Source organism: Palaemon carinicauda, chromosome 1 (genome assembly GCF_036898095.1).
Source record: "Palaemon carinicauda isolate YSFRI2023 chromosome 1, ASM3689809v2, whole genome shotgun sequence".
Taxonomy (NCBI): domain Eukaryota; kingdom Metazoa; phylum Arthropoda; class Malacostraca; order Decapoda; family Palaemonidae; genus Palaemon; species Palaemon carinicauda.
In genome coordinates, this window is record NC_090725.1 from 191601075 (window position 1) to 191628059 (window position 26985).

The 26985-nt window shown below is 41.8% G+C and overlaps 1 protein-coding gene across 1 annotated transcript in view; it reads right to left on the reverse strand.

The window, feature by feature from the left end:
• LOC137653361 (mucin-2-like) overlaps positions 1 to 26050 on the reverse strand; it is an 81546-nt gene extending 55496 nt beyond the window's left edge. The window contains exons 1-2 of the mRNA XM_068386725.1: positions 25810 to 26050; positions 196 to 283 (exon numbers count right to left, since the gene is read on the reverse strand). Coding sequence (XP_068242826.1) covers positions 196 to 283; positions 25810 to 25812 — 91 coding nt within the window. The 5' untranslated portion in view covers positions 25813 to 26050. The remainder of the gene's footprint in view (positions 1 to 195; positions 284 to 25809) is intronic.
• Between the last annotated feature and the right edge of the window lie 935 nt (positions 26051 to 26985).

Consider the following 26985-nt stretch of genomic DNA (forward strand, 5'->3'; position numbering starts at 1 on the left):
CATTTTTAAAACTTACAGCAATATATGACAAATCTAGTTTAATAAATGAATTAGAAAAAAATTTAAAGATTTGTGCCACAAGAAAATCCTTCCTTTCTATCAGGATTCAACGAGGTAGGTTTCTCAAATACTAGCATGGAGCTAAATCATCGAACGTTTTTTGTCAGTAATTATAAAATAGATATCATCACTTACCCACTGGTATGGCATCTGCTAGATTAATGAAGAGAACGCACAAGAAGTAGCTGTTCATTCCCACAGACTTGACAGCTGATAAAGCCATCTGAAATAAAAATGCAATTAATTATTTCCTGCGTTTCGTATCATACTGGAACCATGAGCATTTCCATGAAATATGAAGTTAACGCATCTTATCACATTACGAAACCCAAGAATGATAGCCATGAAATGTTAATTTTAATTCATCTCAAATCACTAATGAAGACAAAATCTTGGTTCCTACAGAAAGAGAATTATGCAAAAACGTTAAATTTTACTTCTAGTAAAAACTTCTGATTCCATGTGTAGTAGAATAGAAGTTTAGCTTGTGATTTACTAGATTTATTTCTTTAAAGGATGGTTGGTTAATTTGAATTAAAAACCCTCTTACACTTGCAATACGGTCTAAAGTTGAAAACATTTAGTGTGTGGTTAACAAAAAAAAAAAAAAGGGGGGGGGGGGAATTCATATTGTAAGATTCATTAGTCATACCATTACAGTGATATTACCACAAGCTAAGAAAAAATATTTGCATTGGGGCCTAAACTTCCCAAACACGGATTGTGGTACTACTTGACTAGCCTTTCACACTACATTTAAGTCTGCTTTCCTGGTATCATAAACGGGAACCTATTGTATGCAGTACATGGGCTACAAGATCAGTTTTTTATACAATGTTATGTTATTTCGCTTATCACAGTGCATTAAACATGTGTCAAATCCACATTTTCAAGGCACACAAGAACACAAGAAAAGTCTCCATATTTTTCTTGAAACCCTAAATATCTTCAGTCTTCTGGATGTCCTGTGGAAGCTTGTAAAATCTTGGGGCAGCCTATTTGAAGGCAGAACCTACTGTAGATATGCAGCGTGGCTCTAATAATTAAAAACCATCTCGCTATTCTCATGCTTAGAGGATTCGTTGGCTGCACTGTGTAGCAATTCTTAAGTTATTTTGGATGCCCGGTTCTGATAACGATGGATTATTGCATAAAGCATACTCAATTCTAACATGAAAGTCAGCCAGTGTGACTCAATTTGTATTGGAGGAAAAGATTAAGCATGATAAATCTTCACACCCTGGAGATAAACAGGAAGAGGAGCAAGTGTCATGTAAACCGTGATAATTCTCTATAAAGTACCACAAAATTTCCTGGAATAAAACTTTTGCCTTTATTGGCTGCAGCTCTTAAGAGGGTCAACCTCAGTGGAAGACTGTCACAGTAGGAGGTGATGGTATAATTACTTCTCAAATCATTGTCCTGATAAGACTACGATCTTTTGAATTAATGTCCGGAGTCGCAAGTGGGGGTATAATCAAGTAGTATTGCTTTCTCCTAGACAAATAAATTTAAGAGGATCAGCATCAATATCGAAGGTTATGGACCTCTTAAAGCACGCACACCTCTTCAGTTCAGGGAACATACTTTCACAGTTCTAATAGGTCATCTTGACCTGGGTACACCACGTATACATGTTGACAATTTCCCACCTTGCAAGTACAATTTTCCACCCTTAGTGGTATCTGTTGCAAGCAGTAATTTTTCAGGCGTTATGCAAAGGGAGAATTTTATCTTTTTAAGATTTTAGGAAGACTCTCATTGTAGTTTGCTGGTAACTAGTTTGGAGAGTATTCCCTTGTCTATACCTAGACTAATTCAAGTCTTAAGTGGATCTTAGAACCTAGGGAAAGGGTCTGGCCATGGAATTGGAGACTTTGGGTCATGCAGTATTGTTAAGTTAGTATCCATATAAGCTCATGGTTGGTCAACCGTTGATGATGGATTCTGTTTCTTAAGCTTATGTTAAAAATCAATTATTAGTGGCATATGAAAGATAAGGAACTACCACGAATTGTGGGGTAAAGCCGACTCTTAAAAAAATAGTACTTTCCATGGGGGAAGAGGGTTAATTAACTTTTATGTCAATGAGATTGTTAAAAGCTATCACTAACATGAGGCAGCAGATCAGTAAGGAAAGTTAGGCCAGTTCTAAATGGTGTACTATTGGACAATAGAGATGGTCTTGCCAAATAAAGCTACAAATTTATAGAATACATGCAAAACTTCCAACATTTTGGTAGCAACTTCAAAAGCTACTGGACAATTAGCAGCACATGTGGATAGTGAGACTAATATTGTCCAATTGGTAAAATCTTAAACCTGTTTTGAAATTCAAACCATTACACTGAACCTCATCATTAAGCCAATTAGGGCAAACTAGAGCCATGGGAGGAATAACTCATTGAAGCTTTTTTGGGGACCTAAAAATTCTTTATACTAATAGGGTGTGCCAATGCTCAACAGTAAGCTTCTAAAGAACAGTAATAATCTAATGATGTCAAATGCATCCAGACATTACAAGAGACAAGAAAGTCCTTTTAGAATACCATTGCTATAAACAATGTTTTATTCGACAAATTCATGTTAAAGTGAGGATGTTGGGGGAAAATATTGAAAACGTTGGGGGAAAATATTGAAAACGTGGAGAATTATTAATGTAGTAAAATGAAATAAAGTTTTTAAGCCAAGACAATAGATTCATTATTCAAATTGTGCTATATTAAACAAATATGGACTGTAGGTGGGTTCTATCATTATGGGATTTTCTATGCTTATGCAGCCAAGGGAAATTGTCCTTCACAAGATCAGGCTGAAAATTCTTCCCTTATTACGTACTCACCAGGAGTACTAAATATGTAGTGTGTCTTAATGTTTAAGTAACATTCAAGGAGCCTGAGTAGTCAGTCCACAATGAATTCTCTCTATTCTAGCTGTATCATGATTTGGCCATTTGTCCGAGATGTGGGCACCTCCAGCATGCAGATGGCATGGATGTATCCTATGTCTTGGATGTTTTTACCCATGTCAGAACTAGCAATTAAGAATTCATGTTTGCACCAACCAAATTCTAAAATTAACCGAATTGAGCGAACATTTGACGGGTTCATCGAGGTTAGATATATAAAGTTGCAATGCAATGGTTTTAACAAGATTAAGGTTTAAGGAGCTTACCACACTGATGTACAAGGATGTATTTGTGTACCCAATCTGGAAAACTAAGTCTAGGGATTAAATTTTCTGCTAACTAGGGCTCTCTTAAAAGTGAGCAAAGCAATAGTAGCACTTTAATCAGCCTGACATTTGAACCCATACTATACCAGGCTATGACCAGGGAATTACTACAAGAGGCGTCAGCTATGGGATTGTAATTGGAGCTATCTCCAGGATGTGCTGTTGTAAGACGAAAAATGAATGAAAGAATTTAAATAAACTTGAAAATGATGCATTACTGACTGGACCTTTACACTGGTAATTCATGAGAGTTTCTAAAACTAACACATGTAATTTCAATGGGAGACTTGTTGGAAGAGTGCTGCAAGGAGAAATTTATGCTGTAATTGTCTTGCTCTCCAGTCGATTGATCTGTTAGGATAATGGGTACATTTCTTTTAAGATCAGGTCCATTATAATGGTGTAATCATCTTACTCGCCATTTGGCAGGTCAGGTCTGAATAATAGGGACACATGAGATCAGGTCCATCATTAACGGGACCATTTGCGCTGAAGAGTTTACTACGCAATAAATGCCTATCAAGATCAGGACTCATTCTTAAAGTTTATCAATTATTGTCCCTTCATATTATGCACCAGTCCAGATTCTACTTCCAATGAGTGTAAAGCTTAGCACAGAACAGGCCTTTATATTTATTGGTCGAGAAGCCCCAGTCTCCACATCATCAAAACGCTGGTATCAAGGCTAGATGCGGAGAAACCATTTCGGGGCTTTGTGTTGGCGTGTGATTTTTACTGAGGTTCACATCCGTCTGATGGAACGGTTACTATAGAAGGATGAAACCGAACTGAAAATAAAGTGTAAGTGTTAGGCTCAACTGGAATGTAAACATGACACGCTGAACACTGACAGAATGAAAGACTCATTAAATGACAGAATGAAAGACTCATTAAATGACAGAATGAAAGACTCATTAAATGACAGAATGAAAGACTCATTAAATGACAGAATGAAAGACTCATTAAATGACAGAATGAAAGACTCATTAAATGACAGAATGAAAGACTCATTAAATGACAGAATGAAAGACTCATTAAATTGAAAGGCTCATTAAATTAGGCTCACGGAGGTCCAAACCGGTCATTAAAACTACTTACAAGGGAAGGTTGAACAAGGGAAGGTAAAATGGATTCAGGGTTAAAAGATTAGAGAGTAAAAGGATTAAGAGACCTTAATAGCCGATACTCATGCTTGCATTACATATGATAAACATGCAACAGTGGTAATTTGAACAAGGTGAACATACACCAGAGTTCTAGTATGAAAACTCACTGGTTAACTTTGTTACACTATTTCCTTAAGCATATGGAAGATATAGAAAATCACACCTTAAATCTCTAGCAAATTTACAGTAAGTCTGGCTTTGAGCATTCTATAATCTGGCTTTTACATAACTTAAAGCTAACAACCAAGTAGCTCATGATAAGCTATAATCAAATCTAACATTGACATTTCATTATTCCAAAAGTCAAGAGGTGAACAATCCATTTCAAAAGACCAGCTCTGCAAGCATTGGGATTAGTCAAAAAAGCAAAATTATGACTAACTTTTGAAACAAATGCCCGATAAGACTACAGAAAGTTCTGCATGCACATACAGTGACGAAAGTTAGATGATTCATTGAATGAATATATTAGCCACAGTCAATCAGAGAAGATAGATAAAGATAAAGTATGAGGACAAATCATAACAAGGAGAAAGACTACTCTGATACGTGCAGCTCCTGTTTTAGCATCCACAAAACAAGCACAGACCAGTTTAAGCAGAAAGCACCGGCCCTCGATGGGAGGGAACCCTCCCTCCAAAAGCACCGGCCCAAGCACCGGCCCTCGATGGGAGGGCACCGTCCCTCCTAAAGCACCGGCCCTCGATGGGAGGGCACCGGCCCTCGATGGGAGGCCACCGTCCCTCCAAAAGCACCGGCCCTCGATGGCAGGCCACCGTCCCTCCAAAAGTACCGGCCCTCGATGGCAGGCCACCGTCCCTCCAAAAGCACCGGCCCTCGATGGCAGGCCACCGTCCCTCCAAAAGCACCGGCCCTCGATGGCAGGCCACCGTCCCTCCAAAAGCACCGGCCCTCGATGGCAGGCCACCGTCCCTCCAAAAGCACCGGCCCTCGATGGCAGGCCACAGTCCCTCCAAAAGCACCGGCCCTCGATGGCAGGCCACCGTCCCTCCAAAAGCACCGGCCCTCGATGGCAGGCCACCGTCCCTCCAAAAGCACCGGCCCTCGATGGCAGGCCACCGTCCCTCCAAAAGCACCGGCCCTCGATGGCAGGCCACCGTCCCTCCAAAAGCACCGGCCCTCGATGGCAGGCCACCGTCCCTCCAAAAGCACCGGCCCTCTATGGCAGGCCACCGTCAATCCAAAAGTACTAGAAGGTCATTGAAATGCTCAAAATGATAATGAGACACCAATATCTCAGGAAATAGATGTATTACTTCCTCTTACAACGTAAAAGTTCACTTTTAACACCAAATTTATATATTCATGAATTTTTGCTTATATGTTTGAATATACAATTCTTTAATTTTTGGTCAAGTTTTTGAGCCATATATCAATCCTTCCTTGAGTATGGATATTGGGGTAAAGCACCTGTGTAATAGCTTTTCAATCCCCAATATAAAATCAGTTACTCAGGATTGCTGTTGCAAACAGTTTTAGATAAAAAAAATATATATCTGCACCAACAGGAAATGTCAGGCAATGACAGTTTCAGATAGACAACAATAGCCATATAGTAAGCACTATAGGCAATTATCCAAAGGTTTAATTATTGAATTGGTTGGAACATAGTGGACAAGGAGCAAAGAACCTTTTAAAAACAACCCATTTAATCATATATAATAATTATTAATTGGTTAAAGCTATCCGGTGATGAAAACCCCCATAAGCCATCAAGCATGCTTGCACAGTAACCCACGATCAGTCAGCCAAAGATAAAGAAGGGACAAAGAAGAAATTATGTTCAAATTTAGGCTATCCACACCGAAATTATCAGCACCCAACTCAACATTGGCCCCACAAAGAAATATGCCAAATAAATACAGCATCCCAATCCTGAAGCAAATTCTACTTTCCCTATGTAATGAAGAATCTCTTACAGTGATACTAGCAGGTGCAAAAGGTATGAACGCCACTACCGATTAGAAAAAGGCTGTTAACTGTATACTAGTATTGAAGTGGATTAGACACTCCTTCCAATAAACAATTTTTGAACTTCCAAGATATAGCCTACTCAAAATTTTCCTTACAACAATACAAATGGCTGCATAAATAATCCAGTTGCTGCACTGAAAGATTAGAAGACTTCAGCACCTGTCAAAGAGACTTCACTTACCAGGCAAATGTACATAAATAGGGTATTTAAGGGGTGTCTGGAAGCCTTGTTCTGGACCCATCATTCTAAGCAAGGTTATATTGGAATGCAGCCGTGTAATCTTTTTGGACGCCAAATTTAAATTAGGTGTTAAGAGCTAGATAGGTTATGTTAGATTAAAAATGCTTTTAAATCATACCTGCTACTTTGATACCTTATAGCAGAACTTCTAGTAATGATATTAATATACTTTTTTCAACTGGTTATAATAATATTTATGGAAATCATGAATTATCTATGAGAAGACTTTTGGGTAACTCCCAAAAACACTGAATTCCTGTTGAGTTAGCCTAAAGCTCCAGAGTGGGGTTGTTGAAAAAGGGGGTTTGTACTAAAATGGGTTTGCAAAAAATTATGAAACAAAAAGATACATGAACACAGTTTTTTTCGCTAAGTATATATTGACCAATGAAGTGGGTATGAATCTTATTACCACCACAAGAAAATATGTATTATTACACAATCTTATCTCCTGACTAAGTTTTCCTATGAACCTTTCCATTTAAAAAAAAAAATCACTTATTGTATCAAAATCAGAGCACAAGGCTAGTTCGTATCCCACCAATTCCCTTAAAACTAATTGGTGACCTCAAATAACATGGAAAAGGAATTAATTTTTTTTGGGGGGGGTTACAAAATTTTCTTATTTATAGATTTCAAGTCTGAAGTAACTACAAAAGCTCTGACACTTGCAAAGAATACATGAGCAATATGATACCGAAGTCTTGCAATTAACTATAAACTTCACATACAGCAGAACTTGGCAATTTGTATTTTTCTTCACTATGAAAACTAGAGTCCTTTGATAGGATCATAAATTCAGTAAAGCTGGAGCTGCTTAGTAGATGCTGACAGGTACACCGAGTCTACATCCCAGGTGGAGTAGCCTTCAATTTTCTTAACCCCTTAACGTAGGACTCGTGGGGCAGTCTAGGTAGAAGTGCAACTTGAGGACACTGGTTTGTCTATTACAGAGAATGAAAAATTTCTTAAATCCGATTTATTCCCATTCTAATAAAAACCTTTTTCCTTTAATACAAATATCTTTAAGAATGCAGGAGTCCCCATAACCAGGACAAGTTTGTTTACTAACAAGGTAATGTCAATGCACTGGCTTTGTTGAGAAACAAATATTACTACTCCTGTCAACCTCCTAAAACCCTGTGTATGATAATATTGCAGGTGTTAAGCCATGTCCCATTTAGGAGGTTGATACGCAGTCACTATTATGATGCATGCCACCACAACAGTGTTGTCACTCATCTACATTACCAATTACTCTATATCAAAGTGTTGGAAAGCTTGCTGGTTTTGAACCACGACATCTCCAGCCGATTGAGGAGTGAACATTTTCTCCTTTAGATTCCAAGGCGGTTTTGCCAATCACGTATGTGGCCCACCCATCTTTAGACGAGTGAACAGCAGTATGCTACTGCCCTTGTTCCTATGGCCAAGCATGAGGAACAAAGAAGTGTGTTGTAGAGAGACTGCCACTTAATGGAAAGGACCGCATCCTCATCTTAGTCAGTGTGCTGGTCAGGAGCTGCCACAAGCACAGGAGAATTGGACTAAAGGCAGGGACACCAGATACCACAGGAATGAATGTATCAGAACTTATAAGTTGGCTGTCTCAGCTGAACGATGAACTACGGCATCACTAGCCGGGGAATATAAAAATTATGAAAGAAACTCCCTCAGGAGGAACACCTAACCCGCGGATGGGAAAGGTGTCCCAAGAAAAACATACCAAGGACTGCACACTCCCTTTGCCACCCGTTCTCAACAGAAGGTGCTGCTGCAGGCCTAAGTCTAGTACAGGACTTAGGATCTTGTTAAAGATTTCATTGGATAAGTCTACTTGGAAGGCATAAAGCAAAGGTCTAGTCAAGGCAGATTTACACGTTATTGTGTTGGCTGCTAAACCTTGTCCATGAAGGTGAATAAAGAAAGATACAGAAATCGGTTGAGATCCCTTTTGGTCTTCTTGCCTTGACAAAAGCAACCCACTTCTTCCAAGAAGACTCATATTGCCTTCTGGTAGATTTAGACATTCTTCTAAGAAGTCTATACTGTCTTTCAAGATACCAAACCTTTAACTGCTAAGGAGAGAAAATCATGATGAAGGTTTTGGGTTTTCTGTGATGAAGCGAAGACAGTCTACTTCTGTACTTGTTGAGTCAGAACTGGGTCCGGCAGAGGGACCAGCTCAGCTGCAATTCCAATACTAGAGGGAACCAATTGCTCGTCAGCCACTTGGAAGTCACTAGGGCTGCTGTTCCCCGAAAGGATCTCAGCTTGTTGAGGACCTTCAACAGAAGGTTGGTTGGAGGGAACAGATAAATCCCAGTCCATCTGGTCCAGTCGAGGGACATGGCATCCACCGTTTCCGCTAGTGTCTCCTCGTATGGGGCCACATAACTAGGTAGCTTCTCGTTGTCACTCGTCGCTAAGAGGTCTATCTGCAGTTCTGGGACTTTATGTCAGAAGAAAGAGAATGATCCTGCATCTAGGGACCATTCTGACTATCGGCGTGAGCCTGGATAGAGCGTTCACCGTCACATTGCAGAACCCTTGAAGGTGAACTGCTGATAAGTACCATCTCTTCTTTTCCACCAAGCGGAAGATGGCCAACATTTCGTTGATTTGGGGTGATCTCGAACCTTGACGATTCAAACATCTCACTATCACCTCGCTGTCCAGAATCAGTCTTATGTGGACTGAATGGCGAGGGGTCAAATTCTTCTGCGTGAGAAAGACTGCCATGGCCTCCAAAATGTTGATGTGGAAGGTCTTGAATGGAGGACCAAGTCAATTGGACTTTCCGTTGGTGAGAGTGACCTCCCCATCCTTCCTTTGATGCATCCGTGTGGATGATGACTGGAGGTAAGAGTTGGTTGCAGAGGCACCGACCTCTTCAGGTTCTTGGCCTTCGACCATGGCTTGAGAAGTGATCGTAGTAGAGTCGGTATCTGTCTTCTTAGATCTCTTCGAGCGTTTGATGCGTATCTTCACCAGACTCCTGATGCATCCTTTAACTGTGGTTTTAGCACCGGGTCTGTCACTGATGCAAACTGAAGGGAGCCCAGCACTCTCTCCTGTTGGTGTCTTGATATCCTGTGGGATTTCAGTAGTCTCTTGACAGATCCAGCTATCTCTCTCCTCTTCTTTGGTTGAATGGAGAGGCGGTGTGACAAAGTTCCAATGTATTCCAAACCATTGAAACTCCTGAGCTGGAGATAGTCGAGACTTTTTGACGTTTATCTTGAATCCCAGTTGTTCCAGGATCTGGATCACTTTCTTGGATGCTCGCATGCATTCAGTCTCGGATGCAGCCCACACCAGCCAATCGCCCAGGTAGGCTACCACCTTGACACCTTCTCAGCATAGTTGTTGAATGACTGCATCTGCAAACTTTGAAGATCCTTGGGGCTATGTTTAGTCCGAAGGGCAAGGCTTTGAAGACTTCTTTCTTTTTCTGTTGCCTGAATCCTAGGTAGGAGGAGAGTTGGCAATTTATTGGAATATGCCAATAGGCTTCTGCTATGTCCATGGAGACTGTGTACGCCCATTTTGGCAGCAGGGTCCTTATGTTTTGAAGGGTTAGTATCCTGAACTTGTAGTTTTCTATGAACTTGAGTGACAAAAAGTCCAGAATGACTGACAAACGAGTCCTTCTTGGGAACAAAAAACAGCCTTCCTTGTAATTTGATGGACTTTGCCCTCCTTATCACCCGTTTGCTCAAGAGTTCTCGGGTATACTCTTCCTAAACGGGGGTGGAGTGTTGGAAGAATTGAGGAAATGATGGTGGAACTGTCTTCAAGCTCCAACCTAGTCCGTTCTTGATCAGGCTGTGGACGCAGGGATCGAAGGTCCAGCGATCCCGAAATGATTGGAGTCTTCCTCCTACCGGAAGCATCTCATTGCTTCTGTTGTCCGGAGGACTTGCCTCTTTGACTGTGCCCTCCCCTACCCCCTGTTCCTCTTGAGGGGGGTCTAGAGGAACCTCTATTTGACCCTACCTTTAAGGCAAAATGTAGTGCTCTGCCTCTCAAAGGCAGGAGTAAAGGCTGGTGACTGGGTCACTATCTGCTGGGGTACCATCTGGAAGGTGGGTTGGGGTTGTCCCACCATCTGGGGCACTGCGGTCATGAGAAGCTGTTGTTGTTTGGCCGGGCGAGAGGGCAGGGTTGGCCTCTTTGTCTTCCTTTTCAGTTGGGGGCCCTCATCTGGGGAAGACTTCCTCTGAGCCGACATAACCCACTTTTGGAGAAAATTCCTGTTCTCCGTGGCAGCCTTGTCGACTAATTCCTTGACCACTTCACTCGGAAAAAGGACTTTTCCCCAAATATTGGAAGATGACTTCCTGGGTTTGTGCTTCACCGCAGCCGAGGCAAACACGAACTCCCTACATGCCCTTCTGGCCCTAACAAAACCATATAGGTCCTTGACCAGTGTTGCCAAGTGTGACTTGGCCACGACCATAAACATATCTGGGGATCTTTGGTCACTTGCCATTGCCTCCAGGGTAGTCTGGAGGGACAGATGCGGGTAGCCTTTCCTTTGTCTCTTGCTCTTTACACTAGAGAAAGTCAGACAACTTACGGAGGTTTTCACTGAACTTACGTCCAGCAATATCCGCCTCCAACTTCACGACTGAGAAGGTAAGATTTATTTCCTTCCAGTCCTTATGATCTGTAGGCAGAGCTAGGGATAAGGGTCTACACTCCTCAAGTGTAGGACAAGGTTTCCCAGCTTTTACGGCCTTCATCACTGCCTTGAACCCTTTTTCCGCAAAGGGAAAGGCCAGTGTAGCTGGGCAAGAAAAGAAGGATGTTTCTTACTCAGGGCTGGCACTTTAGATTTTGTGAAGCCCCTGTCTTTCAAACTGCCAGCCATTAAAGCCTGAAATTTTCCATGGTCAAGAACTACGACCTCTTTCGGCTCTGTCTCCTCCTTAGACACAGGTTCCGCCTTCAGACGGACGAAGCAGTCTGGATAAGACTCAAAGCTAGGCCAAAGGTCGACATCTTCAATGAGGACGGCTTCCAGCTTCTCTGAAATAAAAGATCTTCCAGTTTGTGAACGGCATGTACTCTGAATGCCTCCAAGGGTTTACTTCAGAACATGAAGGAAGATCCTTCACGTTGAGTCTCTTGTGAGACCCGCAGGATGCTGTGAGAGGATTTATCTCCTTCCTCAATGCAGCTTCCCTTTCTTCACTCTGCTTCTGGAAATTCTCCATCATTGACATCAGGGTAGACAGGGTCTTCCCCATTTCATCACATGGAGGAGCAGAGGACGTAGAGGGCACTGGTTCTGGGGCTGGACCCGATGAAACGGACACCAATTCGACTTCATCCTCTTCGGTTTCAGGAGCCAAGGTAGACTCCTCTTCCTGACCTTCCGCAAGAATGTCATTCTCGGTGTCTTCTGACACCTCTGACATCCTCTCCTCTAGATGGATGTCCTTCATCGCATCCGAGACATCCGTATCTACGGAAATCTGGACGCAAGGGATCTCAGGGTGAGGCTGTGGTATGACTGCATCCACAGATTCCTTAGGGAACAGATAGGCTCGCATCCGCTCATTCGGAAGGGAAGGCCCCGTGGCGTTCTTCTGGAAGCCATGGACTCATCTACGCAGCTTACTCCATGCTGCGTCCCTTGACTCCGTTGTCTTGGGGTCATCAAAGGCCTCAGTAACCAAGGCTTTGCATACATTACATACCTGGGGGTCCCAATACTTGAGAGTTCCCTTGGTGATGGAACAGAGGGAGTGCGCCCTGCACTCCACGTGGCCGCAGAAATCCTCGCTCCTAACGCTGCAGAAGACTCGCATACACTTAAGTCCTCCTGTAAAGAGAGGAAAACAAAATGAGTATATGGTAATTTATCTCACTTGATAAACTATATAAATATTATTAATAATATTTTGCATTTTATTGCATATAGCTTAGGATAGGCAAGCTAGAAATGAATTAGGAAAGACACATACATGTGTTTCCTGTCCAGCCAATTGTTGTGACCTCCCTCAAAATTAAAGCCTAGGGTTATCCTATTCAGGAGGCCCATTGGAAGAGTTCTACCCTGCAAGGATAGATAAGTGTAACTTAACACTGACTTCCAAAAGGTTTAATAATGAGGGTCATTTGTAACTGATCTCTATCAGTGTATGGAAAGAAATTTCCTTTCCTTATATAGTATGGTCTCATCAATAGACTGCGCATGGACACACAGTATGTTGGAAAATTAACTACTGTATACTTTATACTATATTTTTCTGTTTGCAGTATGATCTATACTGCAAATATACTGGCTACTGTATAGTCATATACTGTAGTTCTAGCACGCATGTTGCCGGCAAGGCTAGCAGCTGAGGCACAGTTCAGCCGGCGCATTGCCGGCTGGGATGGTGGCTGGCAGGCTGCCAGTTGCCGGCGGCTTGCTGGCCGCCAGTTGCCGGCGGCTTGCTGGCCGCCAGCAGATCGCCAGCTGTCGGCGCACTAGTCCAGCTGGCATCTTGCTGGTCAGGGTAGTGGCCAGCAGTCTGAACCCGGCCGGCCTTTTTTGTTATGCCGGCGGCTCGGCTGCCGGCGCACAAGGCCAGCCAGCATCTTGCCGGCTATAGTGGTGGCTGGCAGCTGCCGGTTAGGTTAGTACCAGGCGGCACTAGCCGATAGAGAGAAAGCAAGGAGTGAAGGATGATGTAAGAGCTCTGTCTTACTGCCTTCCTCCACAATGAGGGTTCAAATGGAAGGGGAGAATGTATAGTTCAGGCTTCCAGCCATCCACAACCATTGCCGGTCTCTGCTGGCCACAAGTTTGTGAATGGCAGTCCAAGAAAGGACTGAAGAAAACAGTACAGTAAAGGGATCTTCTGCCGGCAGCCGGCCTAGCCGGCACAGCTCTCCTGGAACCTTGCGTCCATAAGGGAAAGCTGAGCGACTAGGCCACTACAAGCAGAAGCCCAAGCCGGCCCTACAACCTGCCGGCAAGCGGTGAGATTGTAGGACAACGGCCAAAGGGTTGCGATGGCTAGGCCATCACTAAAGGACAGAGGGGGGAGGAAAAAGGGTCCTGTAAGAGGTGTGGAAGGAGCCAACAGGGTTGCCAGTCCTACCCCACCCTAAAGAGACTGTTTCAATATCAACGCCATCCTAGGTGGCAGGAGAATATTCTCCAGCCTAGGGTCTGCCAGTACAGTTAAGGGGCCAGCAGCAATCTTGCCGCCACCCCTAAACAAGAGAGAAACAGTTCCAGTGCCAGCGCCATCCTAGGCGGTAGAAGAATTTCTATTCTTCAGCCTAGGGTCTGTAAGCACAGGACTAGTCTACTAGACCCCAGGGAGAAGGTGGCAATATCATATAACCCCTTCAGGTGCAGTCTAGGGAGGTCTAGCCTCCTATGCTGGCAGTGTAATCCGACAAGGGAATGACTATTCACCCTGCTGGCCAGCTGCCGGCTCAAGACTATCTACTCTGAGGTTCTGACCGAAACCCAAACCTGCCATCTGTGGTTAAGGGAAGGGACAGAAAACCCTAGCCTAGTCCTGCCTGAATGACAGCTCGAGGCACGACCAACTAGGGTGGTAGCCTAAGGCTACACTCAGAGGGAAGGAAGGATTACCCTTAAATCTCCACTGGAGATGTGTATCGCTTTATATAGTAATTCTAGGTGGTATCTATCCCCGCCTGAATTGATAAAACGATACACGAGGGTAACCGGAGAACATGTATGAAAGTATACTAAAGCCACTAGGCTAGTAGCCCAGTGGCAGCGAGAATAGACTACCTAAATCACCGAAACACTCTCGTACTCTATCTTAGAAGAGGAAATTTTATATGCAATCAACATATCTCACATGTATAAATTAAAATAGCTTCATTTAAATTTAATAACACTAGGAATTTCTAGTAAATCATGCATGAAAGTAAACCGAAATGCCTAGGCTAGGAAGCCTAGCGTAAGCAAGGTTCGGTTACCTAAATCGCCGAAACTATTACGAATACTATCGGCATAATATAATTAACTTCTAGCAATGAAGACTAAATAGCTATCTTTATTTATGCTATCTTCATTTATGCTATTTATACCGGGAAAGTTGTTCTGGCTAACTAAATAACTCTTGCATTACGAACGACAGCGCCCATGACTCCTCCGGTTCAGGAAACAGCTCTTCCACTAAGTTAACTATTTAATTTAATTTCACTAAGGCAAGAGCTAAAATTTATACAATGTAAAGATCAAATACTCAACTTTCCAGAGGCAGAAGAGGCAGGAGATTGCATGATAAATCTAAAATAATCCAAGGTAACGAGAGAGCAACCGGGAAAATCACCGAGCGAGATCGCTACAGATAAAGGAATAAACATGGCGGAGACGATGGCGCCATCTAGATACTTGGATAGTAATGGAGGAAGGGTACCTTGATAACGGATCCCCTTCTATTATTGCCACTTTCCCCCTCAAAGCGAAAACTCTATTCGGGGTGAAGATTGCTGTGTGTCGTATCAAGATATACGTCCTTTTATTATGCAATATCCTTATTGGAAACTTTAAGGATATTCGCGCCAGGAGTTAGAATTCTGGAGACCTTAAGGTAAATTCTCTGAGAATATCACTGTAGTCAAATATACCCTAGGAAGCTACTTAAAGGAACCTTCCATCAGGACAACATGGCCTGAGCCCAAAATATACCATAATGGCCAGCACTCCTTCACTAAATTTCATTTTGCAAGATATTAAAGAACCTATATGAAAATGTTATTGATATAGTCTTAGGCAATACATCATAGCGCAGTATTCCCAAAGCTAACACAGCGTGAAATATACACAGTCGATTAGCTATAAGTTAATTTGCATTAGGACTGCAAAGATTTTGTATTATCGTAAACTGCGCCAGCTAACACCTTCAAAACCTTGTAATTTTTTAGACGGTAAAACAAAAACAAAATAAAATACTGAAAAAGAGCATGTATAGTTACCATATTTGGCAATTAAAATAAAATTGCGGTAAATAAATACTTAATTACTAGCGAAAAGAATTCACTATGAGAAATAGACGAGTGCTGGCTAGTTTGGTATTTTACTCAATGTTTAATAGGGGCTGGGACATAACTTGCTTATCGGTCTATTTAAATGTGAAGTATCTCACTCGAAGTCCTTTGTTACATCTGGGAGACTGATCAAGTTTTTGCGCATACGTTGCTTGCATTCGCTTTGGACAGCTTTTGTGTTTACTCTTATGAAGTAATCACTATCTCACTTTTTAAGCAATTAGGAGCTTCCTAATATTTATGCCTAAGTTCTGGGATTTTATAACAGGCATTTTTTTCACACCCTTCCATTCAGACTGAGTTAAGCCACCATCACAGACGTGTGACGGGCCAAGAGTAGGTAGTGACTCAAAGGCGAGATGAAAGCAACAGAGTACCTCATTATACACACATCGAGTATATACACACTAGGTCCGGTAAGAAGGTTGCAAAATACAACATGCTATTTCTTGTCAAACCGGCAACCAGTTCTGTTAACAGTTAACAATGAGAAATAGGCAGACAGGTTGATGCAAGTTGCTGTCAGTGCGAGGGGAGAGCAAATATACAAAGATAATATATACAAAAAAGAGAAATGTCGTTACTATGTACGATCGTGAGACACACGGGTGGTACAGATGTCTCCAAGAGGGAACTTAAGGGAAGTACAATCTGTTTCGAAATTTATTTTAATTCCATCTATGTCGGCAATTGATTTTGATGGAAATGCTCTCCGTTCAGTGTAAAGCTATTTTTACTCATGTGAAATTAAAAAATAACCGCAATATATAGCCTCAAAGGTCTGATTCTGACTTAATTCTGGGAAGACCACAACATTTCTTCTGATAAGCTTCTGTAAAAGTTGCCCCCCCCCCCCCCCAACCCCCACCCCAAAAAAAAAGGAAGTGTCAATCATAACGAAAGGAATTATGTGGGATTTACTTTTTCCTAATTTAAGGATTTATTTACAATTTACTTTATAATATGGTATTTTCAATTTAAAATAAATTTTTGAATATACTTACCCAGTGAATATATATGTAGCTTACGTCTCCGACTATCGACAGATTCCAAAAACTTGCGAGCGATCACCATGATGGTTGTGGGGTGTGAACACCAGCGCCGATTATCGGCCAGATACCGCATACATTTCCCCAGGAATTCAGTTCTTCTCAGTCCGTAGGGTCTCTATCGGGGAGGAAGGGGGGCCTTTAATTATATATATTCACCGGGTAAGTATATTCAAATATTTATTTTAAATTGAAAATATGATTTTTAAATATTTAACTTAGCCGGTAAATATATATGTAGCCGATTCACACCCATGGTGGAGGGTAGAGACCAGTATTAAAACATTAAAGGAGTATACGCTCAAGAGTTTTTGACAATTATTCAAAAAACAAACTTAAGTATAGGTACCTGATAAGGAAGCCGACTGATGATTACTCTGCCTCATTAGTCCGCTATCCTTACGAAGCCCAGCGATCCACTCAGGATGCTGAAAGACTCCCAGGAGCTGTTATAGTCAGGGTGAACACCCCTACAACAGGACCTCATCAATACCCTTAATCTGGGCATTCTCAAGAAACAATATTTTGACCACCCGCCAAATCAAAAGATTGCGGAAGACTTCTTAGTCTCCACACACAACCCAAAATAAGATTAAAAATTTAATGAGAAGATAAAAGGATATTGGGATTAAGGGAATGTAGTGGTAGAACCTTCACCCACTACTGCACTCGCTGCTACAAATGGTCCCAACGTGTAGCAGTCCTCATAAAGAGTCTGGACATCTTTCAAATAATATGAAGCGAACACCGATTTGCTCCTCCAAAAGGTCGCGTCCATAATGCTTCTAAGGGATCTATTTTGTTTGAACGCTACTGAAGTTGCTACCGCTCTAACTTCATGAGTCTTAACTTTAAGCAAATTTAGATCCTTCTCACTAATCAAAAGTCTAATAAAATAAGAACGCATTCTTCGACATAGGTTTTTTAACCGAACACCATAAAGCCTTCCTCGCATTTATTTAAATAAAATTTAAGAGCTCTAACTGGGCACAAAACTCTTTCATCTTCATTCCCAACAATTTCTGAGAGACTGGGAAGCTCAAACGATTTAGGCCATGGACTAGACGGAAGTTCATTTTTGGCCAAAAAACCAAGCTGAAGAGAGCATACTGCTTTATTAGCGGAGAAGCCGATATTCTTGCTGAAAGCATGCATCTCACTAACTCTTTTTGCAGAAGCCAAGCTCACTAAAAAAGAGTTTTGAGTGTAAGATCCTTAAGGGAGGCTGAATTCAACGGTTCAAACCTGTCTGACATAAGGAACTGCAGGACCACGTCAAAGTTCCAAGCAGGAGTAGAAAAATGACTCTCCTTGGAAGTCTCGAAAGACTTGAGAAGGTCTTTCTATGCCTAAAAACTGAAGCTAACATGCTTCTGTAGCCTTTAATGGTAGATGCAGAAAGGAAGCGACCATTTCCAAGATAAAGCAGAAAGTCTTCAATCTGCGCTACAGTGGTACTGGAAGAGGAAATGGAGGACGACTTGCACCAGTCTCTATATAACTCCCATTTAGATTGATAGATCCTGATGGTAGAGGATCTTCTAGCCCTCGCGATCGCTCTAGCTGCCTCCTTCGAAAACCCTCGAGCTCTAGAGAGTCTTTCGATAGTCTGAAGGCAGTTAGACGAAGCGCGGGGAGGCTTTGATGAAATCTCTTTACATGAGGCTGACGCAGGAGATCCATCCGTAATGGTAAACTTCTTGGAATGTCTACTAGCCATAGAAGTACCTCTGTGAACCATTCTCTCACAGGCCAGAGGGGAGCAACCAACGTCAACCTGGTCCCTTCGTGAGAGGCGAACTTCTGAAGCACCTTGTTTAGGATCTTGAACGGTGGGAAGGCATAGATGTCTACGCGAGACCAGTCCAGCAGGAAAGCGTCTATGTGGGCAGCCTCTGGATCTGGAACAGGAGAGCAATAAGTCGGGAGCCTCTTTGTCAGAAGTTGCAAAGAGATCTATGGTGGGTTGACCCCATGTCACCCATAGTCTCTCGCACACATCCTTGTGTAGCGTCCACTCCGTGGGACTAACTTGTCCTCTTCTGCTGAGGCAGTCCGCTAAGACATTCATCTCCCCTTGCACGAATCTCTTCAAAAGAGAAGTTTCGAGCTTTTGACCAAGTGAGAAGATCCCTTGCGGTGATGAAAAGGGAGTGGGAGTGAGTGCCTCCTTGCTTCGAGATGTATGCCAAGGCCGCGGTATTGTCTGCATTCACCTCTACCACTTTGCTTCGAACCAGACTCTCGAAACTCCTTAAAGCTAGATGGACTGCCAAAAGTTCTTTGCAGTTTATGTGAAGACACTTTTGGTCTGCGGACCAAAGACCCGGGCATTCCAGATTGTCCAGTGTCGCTCCCCAACCCAAATCCGATGCGTCTGAAAACAACACATGGTTTGGGTTCTTGATCGCAAGAGAAAGACCTTCCCGAAGTCTGATGTTGCTGTCCCACCAAGCTAGACATGTCTTGACTGAATCGGAGATTGGAATTGAGATCGTCTCTAAGCCCTTCTTGTTCCAATAGTGGTTTAGGTGAAACTGGAGAGGGCGAAGGTTGAGTCTCCCCAGAGAGATAAACTGCTCCAGTGACGAGAGAGTTCCCAGGAGGCTCATCCAAACTCTCACAGAGCAACTGGTTTTCTCTTGCAAGTGACTGACTTTGAGCAGAGCTTGCTCCATCCTTGTGAGAGACGGAAAAGCCCGAAAAACTCTACTCCGTATCTCCATCCCCAAATAAAGAATAGTCTAGGATGGAGTGAGTTGCGACTTTTCCACGTTCACTAGGAGACCTAACTCTTTGGTCAGGTCCAAAGTCCATTTGCTGTCCTCCAAACAGCGATGAAGGGACGACGCCCTGAGTAACCAGTCGTCCAAATAAAGGGAGGCTCTGATCCCTGACAAATGTAGAAACTTTGCTACATTTCGCATGAGCCTTGTAAAAACAAGAGGAGCAGGGCTAAAGCCGAAGCACAGTGCTCGGAACTGATACACTACCTTCCTGTACACAAGCCTCAGATAATGTTGAGAGTTTGGATGAATCTGAATTGGGGAAGTATGCATCCTGCAGGTCGAGAGAGACCATCCAGTCGCCCTCTCTTACCGCTGCTAAAACAGATTTGGTAGTCTCCATCGTGAATTTTGTTTTTACAACAAACACTGAGAGCACTTACATCTAGCACTGTCCTCCAACCTCCAGTGTTCTTCGGAACCAGGAAGAGACTGTTGTAAAAACCTGGGGATTGAAGGTCCGAGACTTTCACCACCGCCCCCTTTTCCAACAACAGAGAAACTATGTTGCAAAGCCTGTCTCTTTGTCTCCTCTCGATACCTGGGAGAGAGGTCTATCGGAAAATTCACTAGCGAAGGTCTTCGTACAAAAGGAATTTTGTAACCCTCCTTCAGCAACATAAGTGACTCCCAGTCTGCACCCCTCTTCTCCCAGGCCTGCCAGAAGTTCGTGAATCTGGTCCCTACCGCTGTCTGAAGCCGTGGGTAGTCAGACTCTGCCACGTGAGGATCTGGATCCTCTTTTCTTACCTCGTTTGTTATCTGAACGAGAGTTTCCCCTGCTGGGGGCTCTGCCACGAAAAGGCAGAATAAACCTTGCAGCTGGCGTGTCAAACTTGGGTTTGTTGGCATGAGAAGAATGCAAAACCTTGCGCGCAGTCTTGGCCACCAAATCGTGCGTGTCCTTTAGAGCAAGAGATGTCGCGATATCTTTAATAAGATGTTGATGGAACAGAGTAGATGATAAGGGAGCAAAAAGAAGTTCTGACTTCTGACAGGGAGTAACCCCTACAGAAAGAAAAGAACACAAGGCTTCTCTTTTCTTAAGAACTCCTGCTGTGAACGTAGCCGCCAGTTCATTGGAGCCATCCCTTATGGCCTTGTCCATGCAAGACATTATTTGAATAGTAACATCATTGTCGGATGAAGAGACCTTCTTACTTAAGGCTCCCAGGGACCAATCCAAAAAATTAAAAACCTCAAAGGCACGAAAAATTCCTTTAAGGATATGATCCAGTTCTGTGGAAGACCAGAAAATATTCTAGCGTCTCATGGCTAGACGACGAGAAGAGTCTACAAGGCTTGAGAAGTCTCCCTGAGCAGAGGCAGGAACTCCTAAGCCGAGAACTTCTGTGTCATACCAGACGCTCACGCGAGGCCAATTTAAAAGGGAGAAAGGCAAAGGAAGACTTTCCTAAATTTCTTCTGGTTACTAACCAGTCTCCCAACAATCGCATGGCTCTCTTAGAAGAGCGAGAGAGAACCAACTTCGTAAACGATGGAGTCGAAGAAGCCATGCCTAGAGTAAATTCAGACGGCGGCGAACGTGGAGCCGCAGTTACAAAATGATCAGGAAAAACATCCCTAAAGATATTCATAATCTTTTTAAAGTCAAGGGATTGCTAGACAACCCTAGGCTCCTCCCCTTCTGACCGAATCCCCAAAGGAACATTAGCTGAAAGGGGATCATCAACTTCTTCAGAAGGAACATCATCCGACAAAGGTAGTGTCTTGCGACACTGAGAAAAATCAGAATAACGAGACGGCAAAGCCTGACAGGCTACATCAACTTGTAAATGAGCCGCAGTTAAAGTCGAGGGGACGACGTCACGTCGAGACTGCGAAGACTGATGTTCTACGCCACGTAGAGACAGAGGCGACTGTTGTTCTAATGTCAAAACGAGACTGCGGCGACTGACGTTCGATGTCAAGTCGGGTCAACGGAGTCGGCCGATGAACGTCACGTCGGGGCTGCGGCGACTGCAGCTCAACGTCACGTTGTGACTGCGGAAACTGAAGTTCAAAGTCTTGTGACTGACGTGACTGTCGGGAAACACGTTCTGAATCACGTTTAACCACAAAGCTGACATTAGGGATAACGTCAGAGCGACGAGACAAATCTCGCTTAGGAGGTTGAAGACCTGAATCACGCTTGCCGGTACCGTGACGAACCGCAAGTAAAGGCTCCTTACGCACAGGAACATTATCGTAAACTTCCATTAAGGAGGCAAGTTTTAACTGCATATCTTGTAAGACGCTTAACTTAGGGTCAACAGAACTCGAAACAGATCGTGAAGTCGGTAACGTCTGTGCATGCACGTCATTGCACTGAACGGGACCCTCGAACTCAACGTCACGTTTGCGCTTAATAGGAGAGTAATCCTCCGATGACCGAATACGATCGGGGCTGTCCCAATGACTACAGCTAGGACGTTGGACCTGTCCTGAAGGGACTGACTTACGCTTCAATGGTCTCGAAACCTTACGCCAAGGTTTTTTAAGAGACGAATCAAATCTGTCTTATGGTAAGGACGTGCTTGAAGAGCAACGTCTGATACCTTTGAGGGAACGTCTGTTTGTTGGTTAACACCTCTCGCTCCCTTAGGTCCTACGACATTCCTTCTTCCAGGGGTAGGGGAGCCTGAAAGAGGTCTCTGACTAGGCAAGCGACAAGCACGAACAGACGAATCCTCCAGCAAAACACTAAACACATTTGTTGCACTTTTCACTTTATCACTTTGACCCTTTAAAATCTAAACGTCGGACATAAGTTGATTCCTGTCCGAGGCCAACGATTCGACCTTCTCACCCAACGCTTGAATAGCCATTAACATCTCTCTCATAGAAGGTTCATTAGTGCCAATAGGGGGTTCTGAAACTACCACTACAGGAGGAGGAATAGGTTCAGGGGCATGAGAAGAGGAAAATTCTTGAGATCTAGAAGAGCTTCTTCTAACCCTATCTCTTTCGAGTTTCCGATTATATTTATCATACTCCAACCACTCGAATTCAGACAAAACAATACATTCCTCACATCGATCCCCTAATTGCCAAGATTTACCCCGGCAATTAACGCAAATAAAATGAGGATCGATGGAAGCTTTAGGAAGACTTATTACAAACTTTAGAACATTTACGATAGACAGGAGAAGGGTCAGCCATTGTGAAAATTTCAAAGAAAGTCCAAAATTAAAGCCAAGTTCAGCAACAATAATCAAAAAAGTAATTCAAGAGTTTTATCGAAGATAAACCATCACAGCGAAAGCAATAAAACCATGAACAAGTACTTCACCAATCAGTAGAAACTTTGAGGTTAAGCACGAGCGGAACCAATGCTGTCATTACCACCGACAGAAGAACTGAATTCCTGGGGAAATATATGCGGTATCTGGCCAATAGTCGGCGCTGGTGTTCACACCCCGCAACCATCATGGCGATCGCTCGCGAGTTTTTGGAATCTGTCGACCGTCTGAGACGTAAGCTACATATATATTCACCGGCTAAGTTAAATATTTAAAAATGAGGATTTATTTGTGATATACTTTTAGTTTGTGACTTGGGAAGGGGCTGTGACCTGGGAAGGGGAGTCTGGGGCCTTGGCCCTCGACTAAAGGTTGTGACCTGGGAACTACTAGGTTAGGTTAGGTGGGTTTGTTAGGTTCTGTGCCCTTTTAAAAAATTTAAAAGTTGAATAAATCACGTTTTGGCCTGTTTTTAGCCCCTCATGAATCATATCTTTTCCAACTGGTTATCTTGGGATTATTTTAGGTATATTCGTACTGTATTACAGGGCAATGTTACCTAAGAAAAAAACTTACTTTTTTCTATTGAAAAAATTCCGCTCTTTGAAAATGACACTTTCCCGTCGCAAATGAATAGTTTAAAAAAAAAAATTATATATATATATATATATATTATATATATATATATTATATATATATATATATATATATATATATATATATATATATATCCTACGATAATGGGGGACCCCAAGTGGGAACTCTGGGTTTTGGGCGGGGAATACATACTGGGGAAACGGTATATAATGGTAAAACAAGCCTTTTCTTCTCTATACATTACCTTCTTGGATTTATAATAAACGGAGGAGAAGACAACAGTATAACTGGATAAACTTTGGAGGCACCGTTGCAAAGGCTATGTCTCTTGAAAATACGGTAATATTGAGCTGCGGCAATGTTAGCGTAACATGCTAGCATTAGCAGTGTTTTTCATTTATTTTTTGTCATTCTACGTCGGTTGTAGTCGCTCTCGTTCATTCGTTTGTACACAGCAGGTTTCGACCTTCTGCGCAAAAAACTGCGCATAGGCTCTTCCTTCACCAATAGGATTTCATCTTCTCTATTCGTGAAATGTAACTAATCGACTTCACCCGCTTTATTCAAGTATATTACTTGATCCAGTATAACTATACCATTCTTTTTATGTAATACCCTCATACATATTACGTTTGACCCAAGAATTACTAGTTTTATTATAAAGGTTAAAGGTGTCTGGTTTCAGTTCCAGTTCCATCAAAATAGATGCTCACCAGAACGTCAGCCTGGCAAGCCCAACCCCCATTATCTGATATCTTATAAAATCTCCTCATTTTATATGCTCATTAAATATTTATCCTGCATTCCATTTTATCTTGCTATATTACTTTCATACATTTTGTTATTACCTTGTCATGCCCAGATTTCACATAAATACTTGCTCTGGATAAGTTTCCCATTCTGGTTTATTCAAGTTTACTCTCTAGACTCCGTTGCTTTTCCGTTATCCAATCACAAACACATAAGTATGTAAAGTTTGTACGGGGTGGGGGGGGGTTAATATTTCCCAACCCCCACCTACCAACATACACTTTTCCTTAGAAACTTTTGTCCAAGTCAAGTTTTTGTTAGTTCAAGTGACATTTTGCGTATTTCACGATGGAAGCTTTACAAACTTGTAACGACTGCAGTAATGCAAACTTGAAAATATTTTGGTGACTTATGTTGATAGTTTTCTTAAATCTCGTAATGTAATAGCCCAATGTTTAGTGTTCAAGTGCAGTGCTAAACCAAGACAAAGTAGTTAAGACGTCACAGACTCTGTCACAAACCCACAAGTTTCGTCGTCGCTGTCATAAAAGCAAGTCATTAATTTTTATAACTTTAATGTGTTAGTTTTACTATTTTGTTAGCCTGCGCAGCTCAACAATACCGCATGCCAGTACATACGAGCTTGATGTTTTTTTTTCCTGCAAGCGCAAGCGAGCCAGTGCCGGAACAAGAACCATTATATTTAGCGTTGCTAATGTTATCGTAACATTGCATGTTAAAGTAAAATTGCTAATGTTAGGCTGCGCAGCTCAACATTAACGCTTGCCATTATATACGAGCTTTGTTTTATTTTCCTGCGAGCGCAAGCGAGCCAGTGGCGGAACAAGAACCATTATATTTAGTGTTACTAATGTTATAAACTTCTAGGTTAGGTTAGGTGGGTTTGTTGGCTTCTGTACTCTTTCTGTACCTTTTTATATATTGTGTAAAGGGTATATGGAAAAATGCTTTAAAATACACATGCTAATATTACCGTAGCAATGCTAACGTTAGCAATGACATCGAAACGTTGATAACGCTGGGTAATATAGGTAACGTTGCTAATGTAAGCATTCGCAGTACATACGTGAGTGAAGTGACACTGAATTTGAACAAGTCATTATATTTAAACATTAACAATTTATAAAACAAAAGATATTTAAAAATTTTAACAGAAAATATAGGTTTTCCTGTAGGAAATAACGTGATTTAACCGGTTTTCACCTTCATTTCATCTGTAATAACAGCAACAGTTCGGCTACTCAAAGTTAGTCAAATTGGTAGTTCTGTTTATTAACGGTTGAAATGAAGGTCAAATTCGGTAAAATTACGTTTACTACAGGAAAACATATATTTTCTGTTCGAAATGAGAATCTGTAATACAGTAAAACTTTACCTTATTTCGAATTTCCGACCATTATTGCTAAAAATCACTCATTTATGGCATTTCCCCACCCAGAAAACCCAGGTATCCCACTGGGGTCCCTCATAATTGTCTTTATATAAGGGGGTTCAAAAACTCTTCAACAGGTGGTTTGCCCCAATAACCATGGTCAGAAATGAAAGAACGTAATATGGAGAGTACTGTACGCAACTATATGGTTCATTTATTTGGCTGGAAATTAAAACATCATATTTACCAATATTACTTACCATGAATTCAAAAGTAGTCGCCTTCTTGGTACAAAGTGTAGTTCCTCTCTCTTCAACAATCTTGAACACTAAAATAACCCCCGATATGAGAGTGAAAGCATATTTCAGTAGAAATAAATAACCTAAGACAACACCAGATAATCAAAGACGACTCTAACTTTTGACTCCGTTAGATTATCCTTAAACATTTAAATGGGCAAATTTTGAAACTCACAAGGTACCTTAGTTCACCTTTAAAGTGACACTGAATTTTGGTTGACATTTTCATGACTCTCTTTGGCAAGGACGGCAAAAACAATAGTAAGATTTTTCATGAAGGCGTAAAACGCCATCTATTAACTTGTGTCAGTAACTCACAAGAGCAACTTCTATCAATAAAGACACGATTTTTTTCTAGTTCACTTCAAAATACATAGGCTACATGGTAAACAGATTGCAGTATTTATTGCCTTTAGAGTTTTATAGTTTTAATGGCGAAGAGAAGACGTTTCCCAGCAAAGCATCCACTTATCAGCAATAACGACAACTAATCCAGGCAAATATTACCTGCTAGTTAAATTTTGTATGCGATTGACATCCAATTTTTTAAGGGCAACTTGCCAGTAATGTCTCTCTTGGTATGGTCTTTAAATATGGACTTCGATGTTTTCAAGTGTATCCCTTATATGAAAAAAAAAAAAATATGCATAACCAGATTGAACTTACATGGTTCCTGTACGACTAAAATGATATTGTAGATCCATCATATAAAATAATGGGCAAGCCAACGTAAGTAGCTATAACATGTTTTATATTATTCTTGATGATAATAAATGTCAAATGGTTGGCAGAGCCTAATGGACTGAGTTAGCAGTTGCTAACAAAGAAATTAACAATTATTATCGATGTATTTTGAATAATTTTTTACCTAAGAAAATAAAAAGCATTCCGATAAAGATAATTTTTCAAAATGCATCAAAAACGTTTAAAAGCTTCCAGAAGATTAAAATTACATAAACATTATTGCTCAAAATGCATCTTTATCGTTAAAAATGCTCCCAGAAGACTAAAATTACAAAAGGATCATTGCTCAGAATGCATCTGTAATGTTTACAACGCTTCTAGACGACTGAAATTACAGAAAAATTATTGGTCATAATGCATCTGTAACATTCACAAGGCTTCCAGAAGACTTAA